Source organism: Zonotrichia leucophrys, chromosome 13, assembly GCF_028769735.1.
Source record: "Zonotrichia leucophrys gambelii isolate GWCS_2022_RI chromosome 13, RI_Zleu_2.0, whole genome shotgun sequence".
Taxonomy (NCBI): Eukaryota; Metazoa; Chordata; class Aves; order Passeriformes; family Passerellidae; genus Zonotrichia; species Zonotrichia leucophrys.
The window spans coordinates 17360408-17378808 of record NC_088183.1 but is presented as its reverse complement, the minus strand read 5'-3'; the positions used below and the strand labels follow the sequence as shown (position 1 = coordinate 17378808).

At 43.7% G+C, this 18401-nt stretch overlaps 1 protein-coding gene across 4 annotated transcripts in view; it reads right to left on the bottom strand.

Annotated features, from left to right (window-relative positions):
- FBXW11 (F-box and WD repeat domain containing 11) overlaps positions 1 to 18401 on the bottom strand; it is a 56872-nt gene that overhangs the window by 15008 nt on the left and 23463 nt on the right. For all 4 annotated transcript variants that reach the window (XM_064724722.1, XM_064724721.1, XM_064724724.1 and 1 more), the window contains 4 exons: positions 8823 to 8885; positions 7453 to 7678; positions 4200 to 4386; positions 2608 to 2698 (listed from right to left, as the gene is read on the bottom strand). In XM_064724722.1, coding sequence (XP_064580792.1) covers positions 2608 to 2698; positions 4200 to 4386; positions 7453 to 7678; positions 8823 to 8885 — 567 coding nt within the window. The remainder of the gene's footprint in view (positions 1 to 2607; positions 2699 to 4199; positions 4387 to 7452; positions 7679 to 8822; positions 8886 to 18401) is intronic.

Here is an 18401-nt window from a genome sequence, read left to right as displayed (position 1 = left end):
ATCTCTGAATGTCCTCTTATTTTCAAATCAAATGACTTCAGAAGTGACATGATGTTCCTAAAATGTGTTTGGCATGAAGTGAACAGACACTGGCACCAGCATATTCTGGAGACACAAGGGAAGCTCCCTGTGCCAAACCCCTGCCTGTGTTACCTTCAGCTCCCACCACTCTGTGGCTGCATGAACTTTTGACCCACAATGCAAGCAGAGCCCAAGGGAAAGAATTCAAATTTGCTGTTTATCATTCCTCATTTTTCCTTCCAATTGTTAATTCAGGTTTGGGATTATTTTTCAAATTCAGAGTACATTCTGCTTTAAACTTATCTCTGCCCACAACCCAATTTAGCACCAGCAGTAAATTCCTAACTCTCACCCTTGGAAACAATCTAGCAGGATTTGGTCCATCTTTGTGGTAAAATACCAAATGACAACATTTTTGTGCTACATCAAATATATTTAACTGTATTAAAAAACCCCATCCTTTGGATTTGTTTTTAACAACAGGTATATAATTCTATAAATGCTAATATGGCTCCCTAAACTCTGACCCTCTGGCAGAAACAGGAAGATCTTTAAGAGCCAGGCAAATATTTGAAGAAAAAACATTTTGGTATTCAGAGACAAAAAATTCCTCATGACATCTAAGATGAAAGTCTTATTCAAGAGCTTCTACACCTTGCTGTGAAACATGGAAGAATGGAGAAATACAAAACTCTGGAAGAGCAACAAAAACAGGAAGAGGAGGAAAAAGCTAATCTTAAATCTAGGTTTGGTTATTATTGGTACTCACTCTCTACATTTGAAGCAGTGTTGAAAGCTTCTTTTGACAGCCCTTTAGGGAAGCAATTTGTGAAAAGTACTTTAAAGGGTGATTTATTTGAAAAATTCTAATAGACTTTTGGAAGTGAAGAATTATTGGGCCCTTGACTATCAGCACAAACACCAACCCCACTCCAGGTCAGAGACCTGGCAAACAGGAATATTTCAGAGGGCCTGAGGGAATAGGCAAGCAGGGGGAAACCTGCTGTGGCAGGAATACTCATTGCTACAATACATTTTTAAATCCTATTCTTTTCCACTCACAGCTTTTCAAATATTGACTATTTATTCTATTTATTATTGATATTGGGGATGAGAAAAGCACAAGGGGTTTGGGTTTTTTCTTACTTGCTTCACCCAAGCAAGAAGTATTTAATTCAGGAGCTTTGTTTCTGTGCACTGGAAAGCAAATCCACAGCAACTAAAGAACCAAAACACTACAGAGTAGATTGGGATAATTCAAAAGCCCTCAGAACACCTTCAAGGAGTCCTTCCATCTCTAATAACAACAGTGCCTACACAAATGTTCCACTTATACAAATGAGTTGCAGAACAATAACATTAAAAGTGTGAGTTACAGTAATGCCAAACTGTTTTAGTGTTCTAGGCAAACATTTTCATGCTGCTTTTTGCCCATTTTCTTTACAGAACTAGGCCAGAATTGTGCAGAAAGCAAGAAAATATCACATTAAAAGCTCTTAATCCCACAGGCCTCTTATCATTTGCAGCATCACTCTCATTCCCTACAGGGAAATACAACTCCCCTCCCATAATTAAGTGGATCATTCAGATTACAGGTAAATGTCAAGCTTGGTCATATTTTGCCTAAGGTGTATTTCATGCTCAGTTCTTTAAATGCCTATAAATAATGTAGCAAGGTTTATAAAAAGATATTTGGAAAATACATAATGGCTTCCAGCAGAACCATTTTACAGCTGGGTTCAGAGCTGAGGATAATTTTGTTTCCTGAGTGCCAAGAAGCACAAATTGCAATTTGCCATTCCACACAGTGATTCCATTAGTTCACATCTGTCTTCAACATCAAAACACATTTCCTCACTAATGAATTTCAGACCAATAAATTCCCATCCTGAAATAAATCCATGACAGTCTGTGGTGTAACTTCAGAGCTTTGTGGTGAGTACAGCAAACAGAGCAAGACACATTTTCTCCTGCTGGCAGAACAGCTGGGATGATCCTGATTTATCAGAAATATTTCAAAACCACCAAGGCAAGCCCAGCTCTGTAAATCTCAAAACAAGATAAGCAAAATTTTATATTTGAAGCTGCTTTACTGCTGATGGCCCTGTGGGTTCATCACCACAGCACTGATGATTGTCCCATCAAACCACTGCAGAGAGGAAAAATCCCCTATGAGGACCAAAGCTGTATTTGCAACACTCAGCCACTGCTTTAGAAGTGATAAGTTACATTTTAAATAATTGCTGTTTAAGGCATCAATGTCAGATCATCTTCTAAGTGAGTGTATCATCAATATACTGAACATTCACAAATACAGGGAATTTTCTTGGAGTAGTGTGTCCTAAACCTGCTATTTTATTAAAATCCATAGTTTCAGAAGAGTTCCAAAACTCTTGAAATGCAAAAAAGATGGTGTTAATACCTAAACCAATGCCCCTGCTGTGCCAGGGAGCTGCTGAGGGAGTTTTAAACATCACCCCAAGAGCAGCAGTGACACAGATTCATTGTTCCAACATTCACCACCTCTGAAACCCCAAAATCAGCCCCATTATCCGTCCTGCAGACAGGACAGATCAGAACACCTACCTCTATATCCTGGATTATCTTTGGGTATAAGGACCTGTAAAATGAATTTGGGGGCCCATCTGTTGGTCTGTTTTTAAACAGGTACTGATCCCTAGAAAGAAAGAGAAACAGTTTTTAATGTATCACAAAGAATCCAAACTTCACAGGAATGCAAAGCCTGCCCAGAACAAAACCCTCAGCACATATTCTCAGAAATGTCTGGGAGAATTTTTAGTATCACTATTACAACCCTTGTGACTTTGCAATTTGGCAAATATTTAGAATGTCCAAGGTTAAAAAGATAACAAGTGTTTTCCAGTTCTGATTTCCTGCTCCACAAGGTTTCATCCTTGTGCCATCCCCGTGCTCTGTACATGCCTTTGCTCAGGCACACCACTAGAGAGCACAGGGAAACAGGTTTCTGAAGCAGAACAGCTCTCCAGAAACTTGGGAAGGACAGCAAAACAAGGGTTTCCCCTTTGAGAGGCTCCTGCAGCCCAAGCTGCTATTTTATACTTTAGGAAAAAACAACCAACAACAAATCAACCAAAAAAAACCACCCAAAACCAAACCAAAAAAAAAAAAAAAAAAGAAAAAAGAAAAAAGAAAAAGTCCAATTGGAAATACTTCACTTGAGAAAAAGCCCTGCAAATGTGCTGGCACTGTTTTTTGTGAGTTGATGGAACTGACAGTTCTCCTTGCAATACAGAAATTCCAAATTTGCACAGACTCAAGCAAGAAAAAAATGGTGTCAGACATGGGAGCTCAAAAGGACAGGGCCAAAGGCAGAGCAGAAAGGGGAGCTGACAGCTTTGGCCTCCAGCCCCAGCAGAGATGAGGAGCTCAGCAATACCCAATCCCCTGTACCCTTCCTTTTGGGCAGAGCTCGTGGGAGGATGTGTGCAGGAGGCCGTGCAGCAGCAGGGGAGCTCAGGGGTTACTGCCATATTTTATGAAAAATCCCTTCACCTGGACTTTTTCTCCTGAGAAGACTCAGAAAAGAAATGTAACCAATAATTATCTGATTGCTTGGAATGTGGTTTGGAGGTTGTTACCAACAGGTGCATCTTTGGTTCCATGTGAATTGGTTTTAATTAATGACCAATCCCAGTCCAGCTGTGTCGGGCTCTCTGTCACAGGCTTTTATTATCTTTATTATAAGCTATCTTTATATATATCTTTCATTATAAGATATCTTTATTTATATATATATATATATATATCTTATATTATTATTCTTTTCAAGCCTTCTGATGTCTCCTTTCTGTTTCTTTAGTATAGTTTTAGTGTATAATTTTCTTTCAATGGAATGGGAGAGGAGGGAGAGGAGAGGAAGAGGGAGGGGAGGGAGAGGGAGAGGGAGAGGGAGAGGGAGAGGGAGAGGGAGGGGAGAGGGAGAGGGAGGGAGAGGAGAGGGAGAGGGAGAGGGAGAGGGAGAGGGAGAGGGAGAGGGAGAGGAGAGGGAGAGGGAGAGGGAAAAAATAAACCAGAGTAGAGTAGAATAGAACAGAATAATAAACCAGCCTTCTAAGAACTTGGGAGCCAATTCTCATCTCTCCCCTCACCCTGGGACCCACAAGCCCCCAAGAATTGAGAGGCACATGAGCACTCACCAGCCCCTCCTCTCGGAGAGCCCCTTCCAGAGCGGGTCCGTGCGTACCATCCTCTCAATGAGCTTCTTCCAGAGCATCCCCTCTGAGATCACCCTCTGCCACTCCTTACACACCAGCTCTGCTGCACACAGGGATCTGGCATCGAGATAGGAAAGGATGTTTTCTGCTATGTGATCTAAGCCTTGCTCTACAAAGAAATGAAGAGCAGTCAGTGAGTGCACAGAAACAACCAAACCTGCTTTGCAAGACACTGAGAATCAGAGTTTCAGGGCATGGCACCAACGTGAGAACACTGCCATTGGTAGGGGCACCAGCTACAGGTGAGTGCACACAGAGACACCAAAATATCCCCGAGGTTTTGTCTTTCCTGCCTGTCTTTCCACTCTTCCTATGGTGCAGGAAAAGCAGCGTGGACAGGCCCAGGAGGGGATTCTCCCCTGCACTCTGCTCTCCTGAAATCCCACCTGGAGCAGGGATCACAGCTCTGTGTCCCCAGCACAAGGACATGGAAGTGTTGGAGCACGTCCAGAGCAGGCCCTGGAGCTGCTGGAGGGACCAGAGCAGCTCCCCCTGGAAGCAGGCTGGAAGGGCTGGGAATGCCAGTGTCAGCAAGGGCTGCAGGAAAGTTCCCCCGCATCAGGAACTGCAGGGCCAGGGCAGGGGGAATGCTTCCCTGCACAGGGCAGGGTTAGGTGGCATACTGGAGAGAAATTCTTCCCTGTGGAAAAGTCACTGCTCAGTCTGTTCCTTATTTCAAAGACCTGCAATTTTGCTTTCCACAAAACTGCCCTGAACCTGAGATGTTGAATAAGTCAATTTTCATGAGTAACATACACCCCTTGGCCAAGCATGAAAAAAATCTTTCAGACCAGGAGATGACGACCTTTTTAATTTTCCACTTTATCTCATGACAGCCCACTTTAGGCTTCAAACAGTCCTGACAAATCAAAGGAACTACTGTTATTTTTTAGAGCATGAAGAAAGTATATTCATACAGTCCTCCACTGCACACTGAATTTCACATGGCCTTCATAAAAATGAACAGCAGCAGAAAGCAGAAACTAATACATGTGAGTCTTACTCATTTATTGATTTATTCTACACAATTTAGGTAACTATAACATATGTCTAGTGGCCCTGTCCTTTGTGTCTGTGCTTTGGACCTGATCCTATTGTGTTAATTAGGGTAAATATTTCACTTGACATCTCTTTTGGATGTAGCAATTTAAACCTGTGAACTTCTGCTAGCAGTAAAAATCTCAAGAATAGATTTGATGTCAGACAACATGCAGGACTAAGTTTAAGACACATTAAGGCCTGAAATAGCTGGATGCCCCTATTTTAGATTAAAAGACAGGGATTTGTTTTAGAAAATTTCTGAAATAGGTACTAAAGCATTTCCACTTTCTGAAGTAAAATGAATTTGACATCTATTGGTAGACTTTTCAAAGGAAAATATGACACCCATCCCTTATGACTCTACAGAGTCTTTACAGTTTAACAGAAAATAGTGAAAAAGAGCTGTTGTTGATTAGAGGGAGCAGCTGAAGGTTTGGTTGAATTTCAATAATAAATTCAAACAATTAAAATTCACAGGCATTTCAAAGGTCTGTGTATAAATATCACTTTGTGTGAAAATGAAACCCAAATGTGGGATGTCAACTCTCTAAATGTGATCAACATCAGATACAAAACAGTCACTTAGATCAGGAAACATGCCACAGTTACCACTCTGTCACTGAAAACAATTCTAACTCTTCTTCCATTTTTCCTACATTCTCACAGGTGTAAAATTGGTCAGGACAGTGAGCAAAAACTACTCCTCTTTACAACAAAATAATTTGATTTCTTCAAGACAAGCAAAGCCATCTTTTAAAAAGGCATCATTGAATATCCTGAGTTGGAAGGGACCTGCAAGGATCATTAATTCCAACTCCTGGCCCTGCACAGAATGACCCCAGAAATCCCCCCATGTGCCTGAGAGTGGTACTCCAGCTCCTTTAATGTGCCTGCAGCCCAACACAGGATTGATTTCAAGCAGCTGGGATTAAGTTCCTGGGTAAATCTGCACAGATGTTCTCTGCACGCCACAGCACCTTCAAGGAAGGCCGAACATGGGAACAATTCCCAGTATTTACACTGGGGACAAGCAACAGAGGTTGTAAAGATGTATTTTGGTACATACAAATGTGGTGTAAACAAGTGTCACCTTACAAAGCTCCCAACATTTTCTTAGGCAGAAATAAATAAAATGAAAGATCTGTACAGTTCTCTATCTATGAGGCATAAAAGCAAACAAACCAGAATTTTAATTCAAGATCAGACTTGCACATGAAGGGTCTGGAGAGTCATTTCTAGGAGGAGCAGCTGATTTGGAGTTTTGGGATTTAGCTTTTAGGCTCTGCATGGCCTCTTCCACCCTCAGAGCTCAGAACTGTCCTGGCATTCCTGGGATAACCCCCAGGCTGCTCCCACCCTGCAGGGCGAGGCTGTGCCAGGGGCACACAGAACACACTGAGCACCCACCCAGGCTCACTGCCCACTCTGCAAACAATGTCCACACTTCTCCCTTTCCAACAATCATATGAATCACTGCTCCTAGCAGCAAGAACCCAGAAATACAATTTCTTCCAAAAACTTTAAAAAAACACACAACTTTACCAGATTACAACCTAGATATCCTGTATATCCACTATTGCTGCTCTGCATTTTTGTGAAAAAATTCACTGAGCAAGTGTAAAAACAGATTTCATATGTGAACATATCAACACAGGCTGACACTTGCGGGTGTCAGAAGAGGTTGTGAAAGGAGGAGTCAGGGTTGGACAGCACAATAAAAATCCACAAGTGTTTTTACTCTCTGGTCAGCAACGAGAGTAGACAAACTAGATGCACTCATCTAAGCAGAAACTCAGAACAACACTAAAATGTAAGAGTTCCTAAACTAAAATACCTCTGCAGCAGCAGTTTCTGTATGAAAAAGGAGTTCAGACCAAAGCTTGCAGACACACAACTTTTGTGACAGCTCAGTTCCAATTCCAGCACAAATCCTTTGGGCTACACCAGCCCGACTGTTTTAACGTGGAACAACACTGGCATCCAGTGGCCAACACAATCAATCACAGCAGGGACTCAGCACCCTGCTGCCCCTCCCTGCAGCAGGAAGCAGAGAGAGAGGCTCTGGGAGGGACAATGGCAGCAGGGATGTCCCCAAGGGGCTGCAGAGCCCAGAGCAGCCCCTGCCGTGCCTTACCTGGCAGCGCAGTGATGAAGTCCCGCTGTAACATGGGCTTCAGGTAGGAGTTAATATGTCCATGCTGATAGTGACACATCCGGGAAATGAGGTGTTCCACAAATTCCACTTGATCTGATTCAGACCACTGGTCAAAGTATTTTATACACAAGTCTTTTTCCTTTTCGTAGTTTCCTTCCGATGGTCTTTTTCTTGAGACAATCACAGATGAAGTTCCATTACTTATCTGGGGTTAGGAAAGGAACATTATTTATAGGTTAGTGTACATTTAAATATTGGTATTTATATATTTAAATACGTATAAATACCAATATTTCAATATTGGTATTTATATATTTAAATACATATAAATACCAATATTTCAATATTGGTATTTATATATTTAAATACATATAAATACCAATATTTCAATATCGGTATTTATATATAAGCTATAGGAACAGCTTAATAAAATCTCTCTCAAGGAAGAACATGTAAGAAAATGCAAAGAAATAATCAAAACTAAATTTTAAAACACATTCTTCAAGAAATGAGTTACATCAGATGAATTTCAAACACTTTTTAAAGTCTTTCATAGTCTTTGCTCCCAAATTACTACTTACAGTGAAAATCTTGAATTCTTCCCTTACACTTTTTACCACTTAAACCCCAAGGATGTAGTTGTTTTTAGAGCTACCTTTCCCAGCTCAAAGCAGTGGTTTCTAGGCACATTGCAGATTGTCTCCACAAATGTTCTGCTCAGATTCTGGCAGTTAAAATAAGAATTCCAGACCCTCATGTCAGTGTTGTACTGGTTGTCCTCAAATAAAAACTGAGAATCAAGGGCTTGGTTTGTTTTTGCTCCTGTCAATGTTTGGGACATGCACATGAACACCTCATTAAAATCCCAGGAGCTTCAGCTGCACATCAGGATGGCCCAGAACACCCCAGCAGGAGCCATTGAAATTACTGAGCACAGCTCAGCTCCTCTGAGCCCCTCAGGAGCCAAGGGGCCGCTGGGGAGCAATTGGAGCTCCAAAATATTCCCAAACTTCTTCAAAGCAAACGGGTTGTGAGTCCTTGCCATGTTGAACTTCTCATTCTAAACAAGTCACATGCTCAGAAATATAAATTAACTTTATTCCCAAGGATGCTTTGACAGAGCGTTGTCCTTCCAAGGTCAGCACAAAGTATAAAATCTGAGCAAAAATGATAATTTCTTGAGGATTATCCACTGGCATCATCCTTCATTTGAAGGCTGAGCTAATTTTAGGAGGATACAGCCAACGACTTCCAAGGGTGATTATGCAGACCCAAGATCTGGCCATTTCTCAAAAGCAGGAACATACAAAATCCTGGCACCTCTCCTTCTACATCCATGTTAGTCCTACCTGCCACAAGGTATTTTTCTTTGGAGACTCATCTTCATTCTGATCCTCCATTACTGACGTGTTCTGGAAAAAAAGAACAAATATTACTTCAGTTTTTTACTCTGTGACAATTTCTTGCTCTACAAGCATTACAAAAAAGCAAATCAATTCAACAAATAAAATTCATTTTCCCAGTGAATGGAATTCTCAAAGACTTCTGGCCACAAAACCTGAGTATTATAAATAAATTCCCCTTTTAACTGACATGTTTATCAATTCCATTTACTGTAAAGATAACTCCCCAACCCCGCTTCAATTTCCTTTGACAGGTTTTCATGCAGCCTTTCAACGCTTTTCTCACTGGGAAATAAATTCACTTTCATCCTACTCAAGCCAAAGCAATTAAACCTGTCAATGTATTCAACCAGCACTTTCTGCCAAAGTTAAATTGCATACAGCTAGGCAAAAAAAAAAAAAAAATCACTATACACTACTTACATGCAACAGAATATGCTTTTTTCCCAGCTCTAGGAATAGGGATCATTCTCTGCAGAACATCTCTGCAATTCACTGCCCAGGCTGTGCCTACAACCCTGGGCAGTCACCCCTGCCTTTGCTGCATGCTCTGCCCACATCAGAATTGATCCTTACTCTTGCTTCCCTCCCTTTCCTTCACCAATGCAAGATGGAAGCATTTCCACAAAGCTGCAGCTGCAAATGTTTCTCTGAGCTCACCCTGTCTCCCAAAGCAGTTCTCTCTCTTTTCTGCCCCTGTTGTTGATGAGCTGCTCCCTTTGGCTGCCCATGGCACACCCACACCTCCTCCCTGCTCCCAAATCCCTCATGCCCAGGCAGTTCCAGCTGCCCCATCCCCATGCCCAGGCACTGGCAGAGGCTTGGCAGGACAAACTGAGTGTCCTCAAACACCTGCAATTATTTCAGCCTTCTTCCCTTCTGTCTCAACAGGAACAAGGAGCTCAGCTAAAACATCCAATGGACTAAGGCACACAATTCCCTTACTCCTACCATCTTGGATTATGGATAACTCCTTAGAAACTGCATCCACCCCCACTCAAAACACAATTCCATCTCAAAAGCATTCATCTCCTCCTCGTTCCTCCACAAGGATGTGCTGCACAAACTGAGAGAAGCTGGAAAATGAGCAGTGTCCTGCCCACAGCAACCCTCCCTCCCCTGCCCAGTGCCTTGGCTCAAGCCTACCCTGAGCCCTCTCTGAAGGAGAGGAAAACACGTGGGCTGAGGATGGCAGGGCAAAAACTGTGCCCACAGGTGGTGGAAAGGCTCAACTGCCTGGTCATGACACACAGCAGTGACATGTACAAGCCCAGGAGGTGGCTGGAGGGGAATCCAGAAAGGAATAAAGGCAGAGATGTTTGGGGTGCCTCTACAAAAACATGGATTTTAGTGTTTCTGGACATCCATATCTTCCATGGTTTTTGCAGCCACAGTCTCTGCAGGGCCATCCCAGTTATTCACAAGTCCCAGCCAGCCCCTCCCACTGGGACACAAAGCAGGGCAAGGGCTGATCCTCCCCAGGAGGGAGCTCACAGCAGCCCCTCACTGACTGGGACCAGCCAGCCCACACCAGTTACACCATTCTGGAAAGCAAACATGCCACCAGGGAACTATGCAGGGTGTCTTTGATTTGATTTTATTTCAATATGAATATGTAAAAACACTCATTAGAGTGATTATATGTTGTTAACTGTGCATCCAATTAGTGTGTCCTTAAATGAGTAAGGAACATCTCGTGTCCTTTGGCAGCTGAAGGCTGAATAAACCCATGGATCCTGGGAGCTACAAACAAGAACACTGAGAATATCAAACAGGTGGCTTGGGTCAGCAAATTCAGCAGAAATCCCACATTTTATCCATCTATGTCCTAACTTTCCTTCAGCAGGTTATGATGGGACTCTGCCATTGCATTTCTCCCTTTATCAGAAAATATCTCAGAGATCTTTGCCAGCTCTCCCAGGGATGGAGACTAAGAACTGCCTCCTAAACACGATGTCATTCTATGAACACCCAATAGAACTACAGCACAGCAGCACTGTGACACACAGTGCAGGGACACAAATGTCACCAAAACCATCAGACTTCCACACCAGCAGATTGTAAAGTGACTCTCTCTGTGCTGTGCCCCTACTCAATTCCACTGAACTGGGAAAGACCTGGGCAGCAGGCTGTGGGGAGAAGCTACAGCCTTGGAATCTCACAGGACCACAGAATTATTAAGGCTGGAAAGATCACAGGGACCAGAGCCCAGGCTGTGCCCCGTGCCCACCTTGTCCCCTGCCCAGAGCACACTGAGTGCCACCTGCAGGGTGGGGACTCCAAATGCACCGCTCCCAGAGACACTCATGTCCTGTCACCATGGGAGCCATGAGTGTGGGGGCAGATAACTCAGCTGGTATTTTAGGCTGGAAATGAACATGGTACTCAGATATTTCACCAGGAAGTTGACAACTGCATTCATTTAACGGCATCTACTACTACATCTACTCTTTTCCCACCCTGACTCATTCCACACTTTCTTACTGTATTTTAGAGCTTTTAAATCCTTCATCCTTTCCCCTTCTGCTCCCAAATACATATCTTGTTTTCCCTATTATATGTTCTTTTCCAAATAAACTTGCTCTGCTTCTCTTAAAGCACTTCATTTTGGGGTCATTCCCCCATCACACCCATCCCGATTCAGACTCCAATCTCTCTCCAACACTTAAGCCTACTAACTGGAGAGCAGGAGGTGATGGGTGGGCCCTGCCCTGCTGGCTGAAGAAGCAATCAGACAGCTCTGATCTGCCCTGTCCATTCCCAGCACTTGGCAGAAGGAGGATTTCAGAATTCCTGACAGATGGTGTCACCAGTGCTTGTGCAAGAACACTGATAGGCATCTCCACGGGCAGCTCTTCCCTGCCCTCAGTGGCACCTCTGCCCACCCCACCCAGCTCCACACAGCTGCTTTCCCACGTGGCTTTGAAGTGCCATCACCACAGAATTCACCCCAATTCCCCCAGCTCTGCTGCTCAACAGCTCCAAGGCCTGATGGAAGCACTGACATCTCATCCCAGTGACCCCAGCAAGGCTGAGCTGCCCTGCAGACATTCTCCAGGTGTGATTCTGACCTCCACAAGAGCCTTGCAGCTTCTCACAGGGCAAGAGCTTCTAAATATTGTCAATTCATCTTGTTTATAGGTTCATTTCTTCCAGGAATTCTTGTGAAGTTGCTCATGGCTCTTGCAAAAGTAGAATGATTATTTCCAACCAGCTGTCATTCCTTAATTAGTCAGCCTGGAGTAAATGCTCTCCATCCCTACTGGGAACAGCAGTGACAGCCAGGAGATAACAATGGCTCCAAGCTGGGATGGTTTGCTGCTGCCTCACAGTTGTTGAAACCCAAATGAATCGAGTTACACTGAGCAAAGCCCCAGCCTCTATTCCCACTGACTGTAACCAGAAATGGCAGTAAAATTCACACATTGCTCCACAAGCTGGGCAAGTTTAAAAGCTCATTTCCTGGAGATTTGTATCCCACATTCCTTGCTTAGTCCCACAGAAACTTCAGGCTTTCCTCAGTCTTTCTGCTCCACAATACTTTAATTTTATGAGATTTCTATGGGGTGCAGAAAATCGTGCAAAAACAGGTTCACAAGTTACTTGGAGAGAAAGAGGTTCTGACAAGCCTGATTGCATCAAGCTAATTCCTTTTGGAGATCACAAAAAGCTTCTGAAATAGAAAGAACTATGAACGATCCCCAAAGGCAAAGATACTGTAGGTATTCCATAACTCCATAAATCACAGTTTCAGTTAAGATCCTTGGATACCAGGCAGCATCTGATGTCTCAAGCACAGCAGTTGCACAGATCTGAGGCTGTGAGGGCAAAAGCACTCAGTGTTTTCCTGCAGGTGAGTGGCACTGCAAGGCTCCCCTCCCTCAGAAGGAGCAGGAAAAGCTGCACCTTTTCCAGCAGGAATCCATCAAACCCGGAGAGGCTGCTCCAGATTTCCAGCAGGCTGCTCTCAGCCCGGGCTCCAGGAGCTGGGAGTGCCCTGAGTCACTCAATTGCCTGGGCAGGAGAACAGCCAGGTGCAGCTTTGTTCTGCAGCCACTGAGAGCTCCAGCAGGGGAGAGCAATTATGGAGGTGATAGCAGGAAATCCTGGCAACTGGGGCAGGACACACGAGTTTCAGCACTGAGCAAGGCTCACAGCACTGCTGAGTTTCTCTGATGATAATAAAGCTTTCCCTGACAAAGAAAGGATTCACAGGATACAGGATGGATGGACAAAACAAGACAACAGCTCTGCTGCCCTAAAAAAAAAGAAGAGTCTTATATTTGAGCTTTAATGAAGTAAGAACTTCTATGTCTCACTGCCCTTGAAACTACACCAGTAATTCCCATCCCAGTTAAAGACCCAGCTAAGTCTTAACAGTCTAACTTTTCACAAGATTCCCATTCTCTGGAAAAAACCACCAGGAAATTTCAGTTAAAGTTACAAAATAAGCAAAACCAATTAAAACAATTCAGCTAAACATGTTCTGATGACCTTTAACAAACCACATCTGATTTTGAAGAAGCTGAAGAACCGACATAAAACAACAAATACACACTTGGATACCTCAGAGTCAAACTCTGCAGGTGGAGGACACAGCACTGGAGCTTCAACGCCCTCCTGAAGGCAGCTCTGCCCCACAGGGACTGTGCAGGTCCCACACACATTTGCCAGGCAAGAGAGGAATCTGCCACCCTCTGGGACAGCTGGGCCAGCAGCCAGGGCCAAAGCTGGGCTGCCACCTGCACCAGCCACAAGTGATGAGCACATGCCCCTCATGGCTTCCTGCTTTTCACAGAGCCACAAACTGCCAAAGGCTTCAGGGCATTTCCAAATGGAATGAGCACCTCCATGGGGAGAAATGGGCAGTATTTGCTGACCCAGGAACCTGTTAAACAATGGTTATTAACAACATCTTCATATTTGATCAGGGATTAGAGGGGATTTTCCTCTTCTAACTGTGGAGAGGCTCTCAGTAAAAATGTTCTGGAGCACAAATACAAAATTAAGTTGGAGAACCCCTAACCTAGACTGCACAAGATGGGAATGAACCTCTCTCACAGCAAGGACCAAATCCCTCCCTTCTCACCCTCCTCAAGATCTGCCTGTGAAGAAATGCAAAACTCCTCATGTCCCCAAGTTCCATTGGCCTCCTTGGCCCCCAGGGACAGCTGGCTGTCCACCAAACATGAAGGTTTACACTGCTGACCATAGCCATGTCTATATTTGATGTCTGTATTAGTAATTGCTTGTTTCAGCTTAAACTAAACTATTTATGTAAGCACCGGGGATCTGCACGAATTAGGCTGAACATGCTTCAATTCTTACCTAGCTTGCTGCTCTCCCAGTTGCCAGGTTTTATTTTAGTGCAGCTATTGCTGGAAGTTCAGACAAAAATATACTTAAAATACTTAAAGAGTCTACCAAGAGCCAACAGCTGAAGGCAAAATTAGAAAAAAAACCTCGGAACTGAAAATAGGGCATCAGTTTTTATTTGGCCTCTGACTAACCACCAAAAAGTCAAAAGGAAGACATGCTGAATTCAGCACCACAGTTCCCCAGTTTGTGTTTCAAGCTGCTACAAACTAGTTTGACCACAAGTTACAGATGGTAAGTTTTTAGAAGATACCAAGTTTGGGGGGGGTGACACCTCTCAAGGGTTTGCTGTGCAGGAGGTTTTGGCCAGAGCAATAAGTCTCCCAAAACTAGAATTGCTTACTCTTGCTTCTGCTCAAAGAAGGAAAACCTCAAGCCATTCCTCACGTCCATGTTCCAGAAGAGTCATTTCTGCAGGTTCCAAAGACCACAAGCAGTCACTAAGGAGATCACTCTGCTTAATCACCAATGCTTTGATGACTGGCAATTAGTACCACTATGTTAACTTTCCTTTGAGAGTATCAGTCCTCACCTGAAACTCATTACAAATTAACTCACTGATCTTGTGTATGTATATATATATAAAACCCATGTATCTCTGAGTATTCAGTATATCTGACTTCACATGAAACTAATAAACTCATGTAAATCATCTCTCTCCATGTTTCTAGTCAGCTCTCCCTTCAGCTGCTGGAAGGCCAGAATGAGCTCTCCTTGGAGCCTTCCCTTCTCCAGGCTGAACAATCCCAGTTTCCTCAGCCTTTCCTCATGGGAGAAGTGCTCCATCCCTCTGGTCACCCTGGTGGCCCTCAGAACTCAGGTCAGTGGGGGCAGCACCCAGATCACAGCACACAACTTGCTTTGAAACTGAAATTACACATGAAAATGCTCAGCAGCTCAGGATTGCTTTTCTGATCCAATTCCATGGAACTCTCAGCAAGGACTCCAACTGCACCACGAGCCTTTGGTGATGGCACATCCTTTTACAGGCAGCTCTGTGCCCAAGCTGCAGCCTGAGCCTGCTGGCAGGGCAGGATTTAATCCTTACCCCAGCCTGTGAAGGGCCACAGATGATGGGGAACTGTAGCAGGAAAATCACTCTGGGGCTTTTACAACTTCTGAAATAACGTATCACACGTTCTCAGAGAGATTTACATCAAAAATATTCACTGACTGACTTAGTTAGTTCAGTGTAGGTTGTCATAAGAAACAAAACAATTGCACTTCTGTCCAAGTTCAGAGCTATTTTCCAGCACGCCTCCATTTCCACACAGCAGGCTGATGTCACCAGAAAAACAATGTAATTACTGCAATCCCAAGAGACATCCAGTGGGGGTTTGATTTGGTTTGGTTGGGTTTTAAATATGCAGTAACTGGTTGGGTTCTAAGGGCAGCCTTACCTCAACAGGTACTGCAGGATCCCATTGACACCTTCCTTGCAAGAACTGTTTCAAAGACACCCTAAACTCTCATTTAATGTTCTGAGTGTCTGGAGTCAAGAGTCAGTAACCCAAACCTGCCTGTACCCATGCTATAAAACCACGGTGTATTTACAAGGACAATGAGCAGGGAATTGTGTAATTGTAGCAATTTGATGACTCATCCCTGCACCACTCCAGCACCAAAGCACGGCCTGCAAAACTGCACATGGTGCAAACCCTGGTGCTGGATGGAAACCAGAGCCCAAACACAGAAAAACCACTGTGTGTCCACCTGCCCTCAGACACAGAGCACCACTGATGCAGGAGAAATGGCAAAAACAGCTGGCACTTCAGCCAGGGCTGGGCGTTCAGGTGCCCACAAGCTCAGCTGGTGCTGCCAGGGGGAAATTTTCAATCAATAATAATAATAATAATAATAATCATCATCATCATCATCATCTCCCAGCTTGCACAAGAGCAGCCAGCAGTAAGAGGAGCCATCAAGGCTCTCTGCAAAGCCTCACCTGAGGCTCACCCAGAGGAAAACTGGATTCATTTTCCCACCCCTGCCCAGCCCAACAGGAGCTTGAACTCCACCTTCAGCTCAGAGTGGTGTTTGTTTCCCAGGTGTCTCAGTTCATTCCTTTCACTGCCCAGTCACTCAGCTTTCCTTGGCAGGCACTGATGTGTGCAGGAATCCCAATCCATTCCTGCCAGAGCTGCAAATCTCAATACTCAAACGTGTATCAAAGCAGCCATCAAGCTTATCACTGACATCACTGATAACACTTGCAGTCACTTGCCTAAAACATCTCACAATTAACTTTCACTGCCCTACAGGCCAAATACTTCAAAAGACAAATCCCTTCTGCCTGTGAATAACTTTTTCTTAAAAGTAAAATGTTTAAACCAGAAACATGGCCCTGACAAACGGGCTGTAGGAAGGTACACAGATATCAGGAGCAAGGTATTGATTTGCTTTTTCAATTGATTGTTTTAAATTAAGAAGTTACCACAAGTTCTCAGCCACAATTATTAGCAGTAGTTTGCACTAATGGTTCATCTGTTTTCGAGATAAACTTATTTAGGCAGAATCTGCACTTTCAATCTTAATCCATTCCAAAGCAGAACAGTTTTTCCTCTGTACTTTTAAAACTCAGGGCAAACTTCAAACCATGTCCCTTATACAGCAAACTCACTGAAAGTTCTGAAGGAAAAGCAGAGCTTAAGTTTTCAAAGCTTTGACTACACCATGTTACACTCTTGTTCACAACATCTGCACCTGCAACTGTATCAAAAGCTACTCTAATAACTGGATTTTGGTAGGCAGTTAGGAGGATTAGGTATGTCAAGCTTTTGGGATTTTTTTTTAATATAATGAAAACATTAAGTCATATTTACTACCTTAGAGGCTGTCTCAATGTCTAGTAAAAAACTGATTTAGCTTTTATTTCCTGTATGAAAAAAGCATCCAAAAAAGAAAACTTGAAGGGAAAATACTGGCTTAAGATTATCATCGCTTTTCTTCCTTTTAGAGCAGATGCAAAGAGACCACTTCAGATCCACTCATCTCGTCATTTACAGGACTTGGAAAAGGAAAACAAACTATTTAAAGTTGCGTTTGACTGCTGACTGCTCAGATTCGCACATGTGACCGAGGGCTGAATTGCAGCTCCAGGGGCAGCGGCTGCATCCCTGCAGCACCAACTGCTGCACACTGCTCACAGCCCAGAACCTGCCCATCCCCTCCTGAAGCTCTGCCATCCCACGGAGCATCCTTCCCAAAGCCCAGGGCCTGCAGGGACACCTCCACACCGTGGCAAGGCAAAATCAAATTCCAAAAGCTCCAGAAGTTGGACGTTTTTCTCTATGCCACATTCAGGGGTAAACAGGCAGAAGACAGCGCTCTGCCCCACAGAATTAATAAATGGTAACAGTATTCCAGATTCAAGGCAGGATAAGTAACATCTGGGAAGCAAATCTCAGGCTAAGCTAGTAATTAGATCAGTTCAAATTCATCAAAAATAAGTTAGCCTCTGTTAAGATTAACTACACATTTGCAACTCGGCTGCCTGGTGCAAAGTTAAAATACTTCAAAGATTATTCCTGGTTTCCCAGAGGGAATTTGGGTTCAGATCTCTCCTGCTGTTTCCATATCAAACTAAAGGGAGTTACCTCAAATTGTCAGCCCAAAGCACAACCCTCAGCACGAGGGGTTTGAAGAGTTGTGAGAGGGAGGGGACACTCAAAGGCCTCAGACACTGCAAAACTTTAAGCAGGTTTTGAACAGGCTTCTATACAAACTTTTACAGGGAAAGCCACACAAAGGTTACTCAAAGCCACTGGGCAGTCTGAAATACTAAACCTGCAATAACCCTCAATTATTCATCTTTTGCAAAATAGAAGGTATTTGCACACAAAAGAAATACAGAAAAAAGCAGCCACCACAATGGAAATTCAATACAACTGCAGCCAAGAAGCAGTGAGCTACCCCAAGGAAGAATCCTGTCCTGCTGGAAGTCCAGTTGTTCCCTCCAGAGATGTAGAGCAGTGTATTCCAGACTTGGCAGCTCACAGAAATGGATCAATCTTCACAACTCCTCAGGAAATTCTAATCACCCACTAATTGCCTGAAACACAAGCTTTCGTTTATGCACAGGTTCAGTGTGGGTTTGGAACTGCTGATATCCAAGCAACCCAGAACGTGGAGAAAATCTTATCTCCATGA